General features: G+C 41.5%; 1 protein-coding gene across 15 annotated transcripts in view; it reads left to right on the plus strand.

The window, feature by feature from the left end:
* macf1a (microtubule actin crosslinking factor 1a) overlaps positions 1-17217 on the plus strand; it is a 523722-nt gene that overhangs the window by 87457 nt on the left and 419048 nt on the right. The window contains exon 1 of one of the 15 annotated variants that reach the window (XM_068006500.1): positions 16889-16996. The exons of the other annotated variants lie outside the window; for them this stretch is intronic. Within the exon in view, the coding sequence (XP_067862601.1) occupies positions 16951-16996 (46 nt within the window). The 5' untranslated portion in view covers positions 16889-16950. Of the gene's footprint in view, positions 1-16888; positions 16997-17217 lie in introns of those variants that run through there. 15 annotated transcript variants of the gene reach the window in all.

Here is a 17217-nt window from a genome sequence, read left to right on the forward strand (position 1 = left end):
TTAAACTAGGCATGCAATTAAAGAATGTGCAAGTAAATGCTTTTTGTGAACTTGGCAGCAATGTGACAGTTACTGGATTGGATTTGCACTATTTAGGAACCTTCTTTGACAGTCTTATAAGCCACATTTTTATGAAATCTTTGCAAATTCAGAGCCTGTACAGATATATTCACTTAGTATTGGCCTTTAAGACATTGTACCTGGAATCACTGACATTAGTGTTGGGGTTCAGGTTCTGCATCATTACATCAAGCTTAAGTAAAGCTCTGATTGTAGTTTAACATAGATGTAATTTTAATCAATTCATTGCATTTTTTTCTCTTTAAATCAAGACTGGGTTGGGATATGAAATTCTCATACTATATAATTATCAGTACAATGGGTTTACATTGGAAGATTTACCCCTATAGTTGCTTCAGAAGTTTGTAGTAGTACTCCTGTAAGACACTTTGTGTAACTAAAGAAAGAACTTGCATTTATATAGCACCTTTTCACGACCTCAGGATATCCCAAAACGCTTTACAGCTAATGAAGTACCTTTGAAGTGTAGCCACTGTTGTAATGTAGGATTTTCTGAATTTATAGTTTTCCTTAGTTGTTTCCTTCATCTAGTAACGCAATGAGGTCCTACTTTCGACAACGTTGACAGTGGTGGTGGTCGCTGTGGTCTAGCACCTCCACTCCTCAGCACACACCTTGTTTAATGGATTATGGATTCAGGTGACAAGTAGTGCTCATATTGCAGTGCTGTAGAGCAGTGAGTATCCACGACTCCCAAACAACTACTTGTTTTTTTTAGCAATCTCTTCCTTTCTCCCACCGCTTAGATTTGCATCCCAATCCCATGTTCTGATTGCTGTGAAGGGCAGTGCATTCAGGTCTGCTCATCAGTTTTGAGAACTAAATGATTGCAAAATCAAGCCAAGAGAATATGACAAACATACCATCCCCCAACAAGAGGACAGGACAGTGACCTGTTCCCAAACACCTATCAGTATATCTTTTGACTTGGCCTCTAGGAGTTGACTCCTTCCTCAATTTTTTTTAAAACAGTTCCTCTTGGAAATCGCCTTATTTCTTGATAGATGAGTTCAACAATGCGCCATGTGGGAGAATTGCAGTGGAGAACATGTCCCCTGTCACTTCATTGTGGAGTGTTTTAATGCACCAAACTGAATTTCTAGTTTCAAATTTGAGGGTTAAATTTTGTATTAGCATCACTGTCAGTAATTTTGGGATACATACTTGCTAAATAATTGATAATTAATTCTCCCGTCAGTGGAAAATGCTTCTCATTTGATGGCCATGTGGAATCGTGATCCGTTTCTTTCTGACTTATGACATGGCTTTGTAACTGTTAATGTATTATTTTCACAGGCTCTGTATGAATACAGCAATCACAAGTTTTGGTGCCAACTTCTCCCACTGCAGTGTTTCTTTTTTCTCCTCTCTCTTCCCCCTCATTGAATAAAGAATCCTGAACATTGAAGGCACCCTGAAGGAATATTAAAAGCATCCTGAAAATTATTGACTTTTGACACCCTGGCATGCTAAAGTGAGCACTACTTTATTTGGCGCCCCACTTTAAGAACTGTTGGCAAGATTCAATATCTTGCCTCTGTCAGTTTCTTTTGACATTAAAATAGCCAAAACACTCTGTCTCGCTATGAGCTTGTTCCTCTTCATTATGAGCTTAGTATGAGAAAGCTGTTGTCGTCCCTCCTGAGTTTTCAGCTTTTGTCAAAGCGGATAGTTAAGTATTTAATTGGAGTAAGTTTACTAAGGTTAGTGAAGTGATGACAGGGTAAATTTAAATTGAGATGTCTATCATTTTCTGGAGCCAGCTCAACATACTCGACACCACCCAGGATGTTGTGGAGCGACTGATTTCTGGCACAGTCATGGGACACCCTTTAAAGCTTTAGCCCAGTAAGATGTATTTTTTAAGGGGCAAGGGGGATTACTTTTCACTAATGCATTACAATTGGAAATTCTGTGCAAGCACAATTTTTTTTTGTTCAGTTTATGGTCTTCCATGGGAAAATTGCCTGTACAGTGTAGAACACTGGATTCTAGCGCCACGCCCCCCCCCCCCCCACACAATCCCTCAAATAGTGACAGTACATTTTGAATGCATTGCCAGTTATCTCCTACATTAATTTCAAGGTTTAGCAGCACTGAGGGATATCGTGTTTGTAAATGAAAGTCTTTATACTCATTCAAAGCAGGAAAGCTGAGGAGACTAGTCTTTACTTTTTGGATAGCTGGACAGAGTAACTCTTTGAGCAGCCTACGCCTTGTGTGAAGAGGATGCGGAGGACTCACCAGAAATCTGAAATTAACTTGAGGAAGTAAAATTATTTAGAATATTACAATTGCTTTCTTTTGCATAATTGTGTAAAACTGCAAATCTGGATGCAAACCCTGAAAAATGTGATTTTAAGCCTAGCACCAGAAATATTTTAAAATACAGTGAAACAGAATTCAAAAGAAACATTCAGAGCATGTACCCCAGTAAGAACTTTCCAGTTAACACAATATATGGTGTCAAGAGGTTAATTCATCTGTTATCCTGATGGTTACAGCTGCATGACTCCATATTTTTTTCTAAATTGTTATTAAACACAGAAAGGAAGTTACTATATAAAGGTCAACACATCAGAAATGTTTAACTTTTAGTAGCATGTTAGATTTTCTGAAACAGTTTTTTCCCATTTGTGATTTATCTTTTATGAGCACACAGATCACAGCAGTTATTAAATAGTAACTGTTCTAAGTGATCACTTAAAATTTAATTTAACAAACTTTTTCTATTTTATTGTGCAGTCATAAAATAATACTGTTTAAAAGATTGGCATGGAGAATTTGTGCAATTTAGAAAAATGTGCATCCACTTTTCTTGTATCTGGGGAAAATTCACGTTTGAGGAATCTGGAGTTTTTACTCTCGTGCCCGTTACTCAAACTGACGTGTAGTGGTCACTGTTTGGCTTCTATAATGCTGAAATATTTAAAGCTCCTATGGTTCAGTTGTCTTTCACCTGCCTATTCACAGTAGTTAAAAGGAGATTTCACAGGCTGAATGAAAGCTGCACCTGTCGTGGATATTTGAGGACCTCATTCCAATGTCTGCTGTTTTAAGGACTGCAGACACAGCGGCTTTCAAAAGCGCTAAACAGATTCTCCAGTTATTTTACAGTCAGTTACTGGCTATTTTGCAAGGCCCTTCCAGTGGGGCAAGAGCGAAATTGCCCATCCAGGAAAGCAGTACACTGAATTAAAATAAAATGTTACGGAAACTGTGTTTACTTTTGATATTTACCATGAAAACAGAGTTTACTTAGAACACATAAAATTGATGGACATGGTGTATTGCTGCATCTGGTTGAATTCCTCCAAGTTTAGTCACACTTTTAGGTAATTTACTTCAATTTAAATAACCCTCCTATGACATCTATTGCAGATTTTACATTTGTCACTGGTTTTATTCCCACCAGTCGAACAGACACTAAGACCAAAAAAGGTGTCTTCATCTACGTGACTTGCAGTGATTCAGTTTTTACATTTAAAAAGCATAAAATTACTCCGATGTGGAATGCCCATTTGGTGAGGGGGAGTTTTCTATTTTAAGATTGTTTAGTGCAGTGACGTTTATGAGGGAGGTTAGTTAGAAGCTGTCTAAACGTCTGAAGAAATCTTTTTGCACCTGTTTTTGTCATTTAAAACTGATATTCTTGGAATTTGTATGTGGAGATGTTAACTTCTAGTAGTTGTTTTGGTAACGACCTCTGACCTGCAGTGAGATTTCTATTAAAATAATCTAACCAGTTCCAGCCGGTTGAACAGTTGCTAATGACTGATCAATAATGCTTGCACAATTCACAGGTTTAATCAATCATCACACCACATGAAATACTCTTGGGGCTATAAGAACAGAATGGTACTTCGCAGTATAAACTGGTACTTATTTGTCTGTGATGATTTACATGTTGTACATGATGTAATCATAAAACTGATTACACTTTATTTAAAATTATAACATAAAGATATATCATTGTAGGTGAGGGTACCTACATGCATGACTTTACTGCATAAAATTGGCTAACTCTGACTTTCCTACAGCTAGCCAGTAAATTCATGAGAATTTTTTTTCATTTATTCATGGGATGTGGGCGTCGCCGGCAGGGCCAGCATTTATTACCCATCCCTAATTGCCCTTGAGAAGCCTTCTTGAACCGCTGCAGTCCATGTGGTGAAGGTTCTCCCATGGTGCTGTTGAGTAGGGAGTTCCAGGATTTTGACCCAGCGACGATGAAAGAACAGCAATATATTTCCAAGTTGGGATGGTGTGTGATTTGGAGGGGAACATGCAGGTGGTGGTGTTCCCATGTGCTGCTGCACCTCTAGATGGTGGAAGTGCTGTCGAAGAAGCCTTGGCGAGTTGCTGCAGTGCATCCTGTAGACTGTACACATTGCAGCCACGGTGCGCCGGTGGTGAAGGGAATGAATGTTTAGGGTGGTGGATTGGGTGCTTTGTCCTGGATGGTGTCGAGCTTCTTGATTGTTGGAGCTGCACTCATCGAGGCAAGTGGCGAATATTCCATCACACTCCTGACTTGTGCCTTGTAGATGGAAAGGCTTTGGAGAGTCAAGAGGTGAGTCACTCACTGCAGAATACCCAGTCTCTGACCTGCTCTTGCAGCCACAGTATTTATGTGGCTGGTTCAATTAAGTTTCTAGTCAATGGTGACCCCCAGGATGTTGATGGGGGGGATTTGGCGATGATAATGCCGTTGAATGTCATGGGGAGGTGGTTCGACACTCTCTTGTTGGAGATGGTCATTGCCTGGCACGTGTCTGGCGTGAATGTTACTTGCCACTTATCAGCCCTAGCCTGGGTGTTGTCCAAGTCTTGCTGCAAGCGGGTACGGACTGCTTCATTATCTGAGGGGTTGCGAATGGAACTGAACACTATGCAATCATCAGCGAACATCCCCATTTCTGACCTTATGATGGAGGGAAGGTCATTGATGAAGCAGCTGAAGATGGTTGGGCCTAGGACACTGCCTGAGGAACTCCTGCAGCAATGTCTTGGGGCTGAGATGATTGGCCTCCAACAACCACTACCATCTTTGTGCTAGGTATGACTCCAGCCACTGGAGAGTTTTCCCCCTGATTCCCATTGACTTCAATTTTACTAGGGCTCCTTGGTGCCACACTCGGTCAAATGCTGCCTTGATGTCAAGGGCAGTCAATCTCACCTCACCTCTGGAATTCAGCTCTTTTGTCCAATGTTGGACCAAGGCTGTAATGAGGTCTGGAGCCGAGCGGTCCTGGCGGAACCCAAACTGAGCATCGGTGAGTAAGTACCGCTTGATAGCACTGTTGACGACACCTTCCTATCACTTTGCTGATGATTGAGAGTAGACTGATGGGGCGGTAATTGGCCGGATTGGATTTGTCCTGCTTTTTGTGGACAGGACATACCCGGGCAATTTTCCACATTGTCGGTAGATGCCAGTGTTGTAGCTGTACTGGAACAATTTGGCTAGAGGCGCGGCTAGTTCTGGAGCACAAATCTTCAGCACTGCAGCCAGGATGTTGCCAGGGCCCATTGCCTTTGCTGTATCCAATGCACTCAGCTGTTTCTTGATATCACATTAAGTGAATTGAATTGGCTGAAGACTGGCTTCTTTGATGGGGATATTGGGAGGAGCCGAGATGGATCATCCACTTGGCACTTCATCCTTCTCTTTTGCACTCACGTGCTGGACTCTGCCATCATTGAGGAGGGGGATGTTCACGGAGCCTCCTCCTCCAGTTAGCTGTTTAATTGTCTATCACCATTCACGACTGGAAGTGGCAGGACTGCAGAGCTTTGATCTGATCCGTTGGTTGTGGAATTGCTTAGCTCTGTCTATAGCATGTTGTTTCTGCTGTTTAGCATGCACGTAGTCCTGTGTTGTAGCTTCACCAGTTTGGCATCTCATTTCTCAGTATGCCTGGTGCTACTCCTGGCGTCACACATAGGCCAGACCGGGTAAGGACGACAGGTTTCCTTCCCTAAAGGGCATTAGTGAACCAGTTGGGTTTTTATGACAATCCGGTAGTTTCATGGCCACCATTACTGACACTAGTTTTATTTATTTATTTAATTAATTGAATTTAAGTTCCCCAGCTGTGGGATTTGAACTTATGACTCTGGATTAGTAGTCTAGGCCTCCGGATTACTAGTCCAGTAACATAACCACTATGGTACCATACCCATGCTACCGGATACATGTCAAATAATACATGCTAGAATGTGTTTCATGCTAGTAACATACGTTGGGATGTAATATTGAGGTTTAGGTAATGCCAATAAACTTTTTTCCAGTTTAGTTTGTAACATACTCTGTCCCAAATAATAGCAAGGGATGGAAGTGTCTTGGGAGAGATTTTACCTGCTGCTGGCAATAGCAAATATAAGCCGATTCATGCTAGCAATGTGTTCTCACCTTCCCAACACTGGCAAAGTTGCAAAGGCGCACGTGAAATATTAACCATAGAATCATTTAAGCTACAATTGGAGGAGGTGGGGGGGTGTTAGGATCTCTCTGGATGGATGAACTAAGACGAGCCAAACAGCCTTCCTCATCCATAGTTATGTAATCTTTTGCCAAAATCTTCCTGCAGTATAGATGGGACAGAATTGGCAGTAAGGATAGGTGCTAAATAAAAGTTGGTTATTTTTCAATCTGAGCAGATTTTGTTTACTAAAAGGAAGTAGAAAAATTATGTTAATAACACAGTTTACTGTGCATTCAGCTAGAAATTCATATCTAATAATTAATTTAAAATTCACCTCTTCACAATTATTAATTCATGCAATGGAAAATTCTGGACAATCAACAAATGTAGCAAAACTTTGTATTGTCATGGATACTATATAATGGTAACTGTAGCTATGACATGATTATTGGGTGTCCCCATGGATCACTGCATTCTGATAAAATAAAGCAACTAATATTTGAGTGCATCTGAGTGGGTTTGTTTAGGGAACATGTAGGATTAGAATTAAATCCAAGCCCATGTTTTCCAGTAGCTAGGCAGATTAGAAATAACAGACAGCCTACCTCAAATATTTTATATTTCCCTGTCTAATTTTGTGTATTTTTAAAGTTCTTTACTGAAACAGACAAACTTGCTTGGGAAGGGCATTAACTGACATCATGTATCCCATTATATTTCAGTATTGGCCATTTTTCCTTTGTTTTCCACCAAGATTAATGATGCAAAGCCCACAGGAAATTTTCAATCTAGCAATTTCTTGCTCTTTTTTGTCACTTGTTTTAGGTGCGTAGGGAAATCTGCATGCTTCCACTCTGATGCAGAGTACATTGATACTTTGTTAGCAGATTGTTTCAAAGGATGCCTTTCTTTAAGAGCATATGGATTGAAATAGCTTGCACTAGTTTATTTATCCTTATGTTAGAGGAACTCCTCACTCATGAGTCCAGAGTATTAATGTGTATATGATAGTGAACTAATGCAGCTAATAGCTATCAAATACACCACATTTCCAGCTTTCCTCAAAAGAGGAAAGGCCAGTGATAACAATTTCTCATGAAGGTAGTTCTAATCTGACTGGTGTAGGAACTCGAGTTGGTGGCCAACTCGTTTCAATTGCTTAGTAATCAAGTAAGCATGGTGGTAAAATGCATTATAGTTAAGGCCACCTCTTTCAAAAGGAAAAAAGACCATTTGCTCTTCCAAATCCTGATCCTACCTTCAAAGGAAAAGTTAACAGCTTTGAGGCCCATTTTTCTCAATTGTTCCTTTTTTTAAAAAAAATTAGAAACCAAAAGATAGGACAGTTTTTTAAACAAAAATTCTAGTGCACAGAAAGTAAATTAAGAAAGACTAGAACTCATAACAATGATTTCCCCTGTCTGCTCTCCCTTGAAATGTGCTTTTTAGTCAAATTGACAGGCAAATCAAAATTTACCTTCATAGGATTGAGTGTGTTTTATATTTAAAAAAAATATATAATTTGAATGTCATATGTATATTAATAAAAAGCAGCAGGAAAGCTATCTTCACTTAATATATTCCAAAAATTAGGATCCAGATGGTACCCTATACCAAATCAGCAAACTCATCTCAACTTCCTCCAGCTGGAATTCGGGATACTGAAGTCATTATTTTTGTGCCATGCTACAAATTCTACTCCCTTGTTACTGACTCCATCTCTCTCTCTCTCTCTCTCAACAGTAGTTGTTTAAAGTGCATAGTATGCTTGTACTGCAACCGACTGCACATCAGCAATAACAGTATAAGTGCAATATGCGTGTTAAACAAAAAATCCATGGCCCCATGCCGGGAAAGCTGCTCCGTCACAAAGACCCTATCCCTGTACTCCTGGTCATGACTCAGGAACTGGTTTTAAAGTACAGTGCACTTTTAATATCTGGAATCACTTTTTTTTGTCGTATTTTATTCTTTAATTTGGCAACAATTGGTTTTACTTGGATTTTTGTATCATCAAGCATTCCAATTTTATAATTCATTCTTTCAGCAGTAGACAGAGAAGAATTAAAAACATCAACTGGGCCAGGACTTGCACAGAGTGGCGTGGCAACACTCGCTGCAGCTCCTGCGAACTAAATTAGCGAATGTATTCACTGTGGGCTCTGTGGTGTCGACTTGCTTCATTTTGAACTTTTAAAAAATTGTGCGCTATCAACTCAGCCTCTGAGCAGCGTAAGTTGATGCATCAGTCTGAAAATAGAAGACATGCCCACAAAATCTGTTAGGAAGAGAAGTCACTCCCACAAGCAGACTTCATTCATTTAAAGTTAGTATTCTGGAAGTCATTGTAAATAAAAAAAGAATGTTAATTTTTTTAAGTAAAAAGCCAAAGAAACAATTGAACTAAATTAAAGAGACAGAAAGGAAAAGTTTAAAAATGTTTTAAAATCAAAAGCTAATAAAATAAGGAGTAATATGAGACTTCACATTTTTAAAATTTAATTTTTAGTTGTTTCGCAGTCGTTAAGACTAAACGTATTTTTAAAACTTAGTTTAGACCTGGTATTTTTAAACGTACCTTTTGGTGGTGTAATTAGTTACTTTCCAGCTGGGCGGATGAGCAAGTTTGCAATTTTTCCATGATTTCAATGATTGTAGCGTGCGATGGCCCTTTAATTCGCAGCTGTCAAATTGCTGGCGAACCAAAAGGAGCAAGTTCACGATTTCTGCGTTTTAGTGCGCATGTGCAAACGCGGGAACTTGCTCCTTCGATTCGCCATTAAAAATGGAGAGCTGTTGAGCTGCCCCGTTATTTCGGGAACAAGTTCTGCCTCATCTACTCTTATCTTTATTCATTACATGGATTAAAATATTTTAGAATTATCATCACACAGGCTTCAGTTTTTTTTACAAAAATAGAAGAAATATATTTTGATTACTTTCTTAACTACATCAGGAGGCATTTTTACTTTGACTTTAATTCCTTTCATAGATTAAAAACTGCCATAATCTTCACTAGCAGACAGAATATATTTTTCACAATATCATGAGGGACCATTAGTGTGAAAAAATATTCCCACTTTGTAAGCTGTATTTAAGCAGTTTCAGCAGCACACTGTGAGAAAGACTTTCCTGCAGTTTTCCAGGTATTTTTATCACTTCAACGTTAATTCTTTCGAGTGTTAAAAAAATATTTCATAGTCGCCAGCGGCACACAAAAGATATTTATTTTGATATTGTGAGGGAGCCATAGTATGAAAATACATAAATCATGCGATTATTTTCTTTGAGCTTTATTTGGAAATTGTTTTCATGCCTGCCTAGGAGTGCGAGATGTGAACAGAGCCACATATAGAAAGAAACTGAGACCCAAAGAGCATAAGATGAATGTTATACTCCATCAGCTGCATGGGCCCAATTTTATCTAGGTGGCTCGACAAAAGGCAACAGCAAGGAAAACACAGAGGGGCAGAATTTACTTGCAAAATAACGGTGAACTCCAAAGCGCTCACCGTTGTTAGTGGCGAAATGGAGGAGCAAATGCGCAGTGAAATGTTTGCACATGCGCAGCAAAACGCGGAAATCCAAACTTGCTCCTAATGCGCCGGTGATAGGACAGCTTCGAATTAAAGATATATCGCTGGCTGCAATTAGTGAAATCATCGAAAAAGCTCCAACTTGCTCATCTGCCCAGCTAGAAAGTAACTAATATCGCCATAAAACAGGTACGTTTAAAAAGACCAGGTCTAAACTAAGTTTTAATAGCGCGATAAATCTTAAAGACTGCCAAACAACTAAAAATTAACTTTTAAAAACGTGGAGTCTCATTACTCCTTATTTTAATAATTTTTGGTCGATAGAAACATTTAAAAAAAAATTTTTTTAACTTTTCCCTCCTGTCTCTTATTCAATTATTTCTTACCCTCTGTTTTTTCGCTGTCTATAACTGTTTAAACAATGATTTTAATGATGTACCTTTCATTTCCTGGTTTTCACGTTGGAAGTCTGCAGAGATAGTTTTGCAGCAGGTCAAAAAATGCTGCAATCTGATTGGCCGAAGGGAGAGTGTGATCCTCTCGCTTCTCCCACAGGTCCTAGCTTCGCTTGAACTGATGCTGGGCTCTTCTCCGTTTTCTATTCGAGGAAGTGCCCGCTGTAAAGACCTGCGGTGAGTTAGTGCATCAGTATAAATCTATGGAGCAGCGAGCACTGTTGGTTCGCCACTTGAAGCAATTTCTGCCCCGAAATTTTAAATTATCGAAGGAACAGGATGAGATAAAAATAGCTCCAGGTGTCAGGAGAAGATGTGAAAGTGTGTGAGAGGAGTAAAGAAAAAAAATATACGGACAGAAACTGAGACATGGGAAATGTGTGAGGCATGCATAGAACATAAGAAATAGGAACGGAGTAGGCCATACGGCCCCTCAAGCCTGCTCCACCATTCGATAAGATCATGGCTGATCTTCTACCTCAACTCCACTTTCCCGCCCTGTCCCCACATCCCTTGATTCCCTTGGTCTCCAAAAATCTATTGATCTCAGTCTTGAATATACTCAACGACTGAGCATCCACAGCCCTCTGGGGTAGAGAATTCCAAAGATTCACAGCCCTCTGAGTGAAGAAATTCCTCCTCATCTCGGTCCTAAATGGTTGACACCCTTATCTTGAGACTATGCGTAGTTGTAGACTCTCCAGCCAGGGGAAACAGCCTTTCAGCATCTACCCTGTGAAGCCTTCTAAGAATTCTGTATGTTTCAATGAGATCACTTCACAATCTTCTAAACTCCACAGAATATAGGCCTATTATACACAATCTCTCCTCAATGGACAACCCTCTCATCCCAGGAATCAATCTAGTAAACCTTTGTTACACCCCCTCCTGGGCAAGTATATCCTTCCTTAGGTAAGGAGACCAAAAGGAAGGGAACAGCAAGAGTGGAAGACAAAGAGAGAGCGAATGAAAGAATTGGAGAATAGACACCAAAGAAGAGATGGACACAATTTTGTTTTCTTTTTTCTGAGTGGGTCGACCAGTCTTCCTGGGGCTAGGAGGGAGCGAGCGAGCAGTGAGTCTAGGATGTGTTTGTAATTTAGGGGTGAATTGTTTGATTGTTTTGTTTTAACTCTTACTATGAGCTCCATCAGCTGACTAGGACTGTATGCCCCCAACTATATCGGACAGGATCAATAAATGACCACACTGGATGGAGGAAGAAAATGACAGAAGTAATCTGGAAAGAAAAAAGATGCAATGAAATTGTCCCCAGCTTCACGGGAAGTGATAGGAAATGGAGAGAGAGGCATCGAGAAGAATAAGGAACATTAAGGCTCAGGATGGGGATGATTCAGGAAGGTTTTAAGAGTACAGAATGACATTGCTCAGTCTCCATTACTGACCATGCACAGTAGGGCCAATTTCGATGAAGGGAACAAAGTGTGGCATACTGTAGTCAAGCAACCTAGTGAAAGGCAAAAAAGTTTGGGAGGCTGAGCCTCCCTAATTATTGGAGTTGTAAGAAGCTTACATGAGACTTTTTCTTCCAGAGGAGCTAATGGGGCATATATTAATATATTACAGGAACATCTGCAATAGACACATGGAGACCACCTGGAAGAGATAAATGAGTTAGGTTAAATTCTCCTTTTCTGAGCTTTCATCCATCCTATTAGAGATAGGAAATACTTTCTTTCAACTTAGTAGCAAGCAAAATATTTTATTCAGATCAACTAGATTAAGGATAAACCAAGCAGCGCAATGCTTTGGAACCATCTAAATGGCAACTTCTGTTCAGTTTCCTAGAAAGGACAAATGCAAATGATGCTACAGATTTTTCAGAATTCATTTTTTATGCCAGATGGGAGCAGTTTTCAAGGACATCAACTTTTAGGAATCATAGGCTGTATTTTGGATCTTTTCCCAAATCATAAAACTGAAAATTTGGTTTTGTGGAAAATGTCAGAATATGCTACGGTTTGGTTTGACAGCTATGTGTTACTGTTTTCCAGCTTATGTAGTTATAATGAGTTTAAGAATGGGTTGTGTCTAGTCTCTTTTAATCACCAATCATTGACCTAATAGACACACACAAAAATTTGAGTTAACCACATATTAAATGGTGAAAAGCTGATGATGTTTTTTCTTCAACAGTATAGACTGTTGTGCTCAGGAACCTACCTAGCTGCCGACTACCAAATCAACTTCATGTTTTTAATGCATTTCTTACAGTTTTGTTCAATCAGGAACAGCTCACCGTATACATTCAGGGTAATTTTAGCAGCAATGGAAATGTGAAATCCTAATACGATATTTGATGGAAAGTAATACTGATTCCTAATCGATTCACTAAACCCTGCCATTAGGATTTTTTAAAATTTCAAAGTATACTTTATTTCTTAAAATTTAAAGATACACACAGTTCAATGAAAAAAAACACAATTCCAACCAATACAATTCAAAACAATACAATACGGATTGTACATAATACGATCCCATTATTACAATTCTAAATACAGTACATATTTTTTTCAAAAAATATACTTTATTCATAAAATTTGCAACAATACATATAATGCAGTTGTCATATCACATTCCAAATATACACAATACATAGGTGGGGTGGAATGGTCCAACTGGACGGAGTGTTCCGTGACGGAGTGGCCAGGCCGATCCTTCTCAACACGGGGACAGATAGAACCTCAGCACGTAGTGACACTTTGTGTTTGTGTACTGAGGGTCTACGCACAGCTTGATGCAGCCGCACACAAAGGTGGCCATCAGGATGAAGGCCACATCGGGCATGCCTTTCCCCCCTTTCTCCGGAGATTTGTACATCATGTCCCTGCGGACACGGTCCATTTTTGATTTCCAGATAAAGTGGAAAACGGCTCGGTTGACTGTCGCGGCGCAGGAGCGAGGTATGGGCCAGACCTGCGCCACGTACAGCAACACTGAGAGCACCTCGCACCTGATGACCAGGTTCTTGCCCACGATCGAGAGGGATTGTCGATCCCACAGTCCCAGTTTCTGCTTGACCTTGGCAATACGCTCCTCCCAGTTTTTGTAATAAATATTGTACCAAACAAGATGTAATGGCCTTTCCCCATCGAGCCTTTGCATAGGCTGCACCTCGTTTCAGTGTGCCCCACAACACTTTTTATTCATTCATGGGATGTGGACATCGCTGGCAAGGCCAGCATTTATTGCCCATCCCCAATTGCCCTTGAGAAGTTGGTGGTGAGCCGCCTTCTTGAACCGCTGCAGTCCGTGTTGGTGAAGGTTTTCCCACAGTGCTGTTAGGAAGGGAGTTCCAGGATTTTGACCCAGTGACGAAGGAACAGCGATATATTTCCAAGTCTTGGAGGGGAACATGTTGTGGTGGTGTTCCCATGTGCCTGCTGCCCTTGTCCTTCTAGGTGGTAGAGGTCGCGGGTTTGGGAGGTGCTGTCGAAGAAGCCTTGGCGAGTTGCTGCAGTGCGTCCTGTGGATGGTGCACACTGCAGCCACAGTGCGCCGGTGGTGAAGGCAGTGAATGTTTAGGGTGGTGGACAGGGTGTCAATCAAACGGGCTGCTTTGTCCTGGATGGTGTAGAGCTTCTTGAGTGTTGTTGGAGCTGCACTCATCCAGGCAAGTGGAGAGTGTTCCATCACACTCCTGACTTGTGCCTTGCAGATGGTGGAAAGGCTTTGGGGAGTCAGGAGGTGAGTCACTCGCTGCAGAATCCCCAGCCTCTGACCTGCTCTTGTAGCCACAGTATTTATATGGCTGTTCCAGTTAAGTTTCTGGTCAATGGTGGCCCCCAGGATGTTGATGGTGGGGGATTCGGCGATGGTAATGCCATTGAATGTCAAGGGAATGTGGTTAGACACTCTCTTGTTGGAGATGGTCATTGCCTGGCACTTGTCTGGCACGAATGTTACTTACCACTCATGAGCCCAGGCCTGGATGTTGTCCAGGTCTTGCTGCATGCGGGCACAGACTGCTTCATTATCTGAGGGGTTGCGAATGCAACTGATTGTGCAATCAACAGCGAACGTCCCCATTTCTGACCTTATGATGGAGGGAAGGTCATTGATGAAGCAGCTGAAGATGGTTGGGCCTAGGACGCTGCCCTGAGGAACTCCTGCAGCAATGTCCTGGGGCTGAGATGATTGACCTCCAACAACCACTACCATCTTCCTTTGTGCTAGATATGACTCCAGCCACTGGAGAGTTTTCCCTGATTCCCATTGACTTCAATTTTACTAGGGCTCCTTGGTGCCACACTTGGTCAAATGCTGCCTTGATGTCAAGGGCAGTCACTGTCACCTCACCTCTGGAATTCAACTCTTTTGTCCATGTTTGGACCAAGGGGTCCTGGCGGAACCTAAACTGAGCATCGGTGAGCAGGTTATTGGTGAGTAAGGGCCGCTTGATAGCACTGTCGACGACACCTTCCATCACTTTGCTGATGATTGAGAGTAGACTGATGGGACGGTAATTGGCCAGATTGGATTTGTCCTGCTTTTTGTGGACAGGACATACCTGGGCAATTTTCCACATTGTCGGGTAGATGCCAGTGTTGTAGCTGTACTGGAACAGTTTGGCTAGAGGCGCGGCTAGTTCTGGAGCACAAATCTTCAGCACTACAGCCGCGATGCTGTTGCGGCCCTTGCCTTTGCTGCATCCAATGCACTCAGCTGTTTCTTGATATCACGTGGAGTGAATCGAATTGGCTGAAGACTGGCTTCTGTGATGGTGGGGATATTGGGAGGAGGCCGAGATGGATCATCCACTCGGCACTTCTGGCTGAAGATGGTTGCAAACGCTTCAGCCTTGTCTTTTGCACTCACGTGCTGGACTCCGCCATCATTGAGGATGGGGATGTTTACAGAGCCTCCTCCTTCCGTTAGTCATTTTATTGTCCACCGCCGTTCACGACTGGATGTGGCAGGACTGCAGAGCTTTGATCTGATCCGTTGGTTATGGAATCACTTAGCACTGTCTGTAACATGTTGCTTCTGCTGTTTAGTATGCATGTAGTCCTGAGTTGTAGCTTCACTAGATTGGCACCTCATTTTTAGGTATGCCTGGTGCTGCTCCTGGCATGCTCTTCATTGAACCAGGGTTGATCCCTGGCTTGTTGGTACTCCTGCACCTTGGAGTGTGCCAGTTGGCAGCACTCGGTCGTGGACAGCTCCTTCAGCTGGAAGACCAGTAGGTTTTGGGCAGACCAAAGGACTTCCTTCACCGATTTGATGGTCTTCCAGCAGCAGTTGATATCTGTCTCTGTGTGCGTCCCAGGGAACAGCCCTAAGAGCTCAGCGTCCTATGTTACCGAGCTGTTGGGGATGAACCAGGACAGATACCAACGCATCTCTCTTCACACCTTCTGTGCGAAATGGCAGTTCACCAGGAGGTGGCCGATGGCCTCGTCTCCGCCGCAGCCTCGGGCAGCTCGCAGTGACCCTGAGATTTCCTGTGAGTAGGAAAGACCGTAGTGGGTGGGCCCTTCTCACCAGGATCCAAACTATGTCTTGGTGCCTATTGGTCAGTTCCGGCGACGAGACGTTCTGCCAAATGGCTTTGACTGTCTGGTAGGGGAACTGCTCGATCGGATCCAACCTCTCATTCCCCTGCAGGACCCCCAGAACGTTCTGTGCCGACCACTCTGATAGCCTTGTGGTCGAAAAGGTTCCTCTTCTGGAACTTCTCCACCTGGGATAGGTGGTGGGGTACGGTCCAGCTGTAAAACTACAAAATATAATGTAGTCCATCCATCCAACATAAATGTTGCTCTCTAATGCATGCATTCCTGATAAACGGGTGCAGACTAAAATTTTATGGAAATATTTTAATCACAGGGTCACATTTTGGCATATTTTCTGCAGTTTTATATTTTTAAACCCTATATTATATGTTCATTCTTTTTGTATATTGTGCCATCAATTTTTTTCCCCCACCTTTTTTTATACAGAATTGGATGACATTGATACAGTAAAGTGTAAAGGAACATTTGTTTCTCATAAAATTGTAAAAGCAATCAGTGACGACAGAATGAGTTCCAATAGGAACAGCTACAGAGAACATGTTTAGATACCGTCCGTGTGTATATATCTGCAGTGATACTCTTACTAAATTGCACTTGGGATAGGTGGGTGGAATTGGAGGTGGGGGGGCAGGGACTGAGGCAGATCACAATGTGTGCAAAACTATAAACTGATTCAACCGTTATGCAATGTTGTCTGGCTGTTTTAAAGTTCAGTTGAAGAGGTATGTTAATTTGGTTCACTTCTCATGAATAAACAAGGAAGTAGAAAAGCCTCAGTCTGAGCCATGTATGACATCAGCAGTACAGTGTGGTCAAGCTTTCGTTCCTGTGCCATTAATAGGGAGGGGTATATGTAGGTTACTGTATTGTACTATCAAATAAGTTTCCAAACAGAACTAAATCAGTTACCTCCATGAAGTCGTACCAAACCTTTCTACAGGAAATTACAACACTGAAACGTAAGTCTACTTTAACCGTTGGAGAGCTGTTCTATGGTATGTGATTCAGTTCAAACTCAGTTGTACTGAATCAGAAGTACAATGTCCGCTGTAGGTCAGCTTTTGTCCTCACTGCCTGGAATTGTAAGTGCTTCTAGTTAAAAAGCAACACACTGCTATATTTCGAGTCTGAGAAAAATGCTGTTAATAAGGTACTGACCGATGTTTGCTGCTGCTACTAC

The sequence above is a fragment of the Heptranchias perlo genome, chromosome 26 (genome assembly GCF_035084215.1).
Source record: "Heptranchias perlo isolate sHepPer1 chromosome 26, sHepPer1.hap1, whole genome shotgun sequence".
NCBI classification, from domain to species: Eukaryota; Metazoa; Chordata; class Chondrichthyes; order Hexanchiformes; family Hexanchidae; genus Heptranchias; species Heptranchias perlo.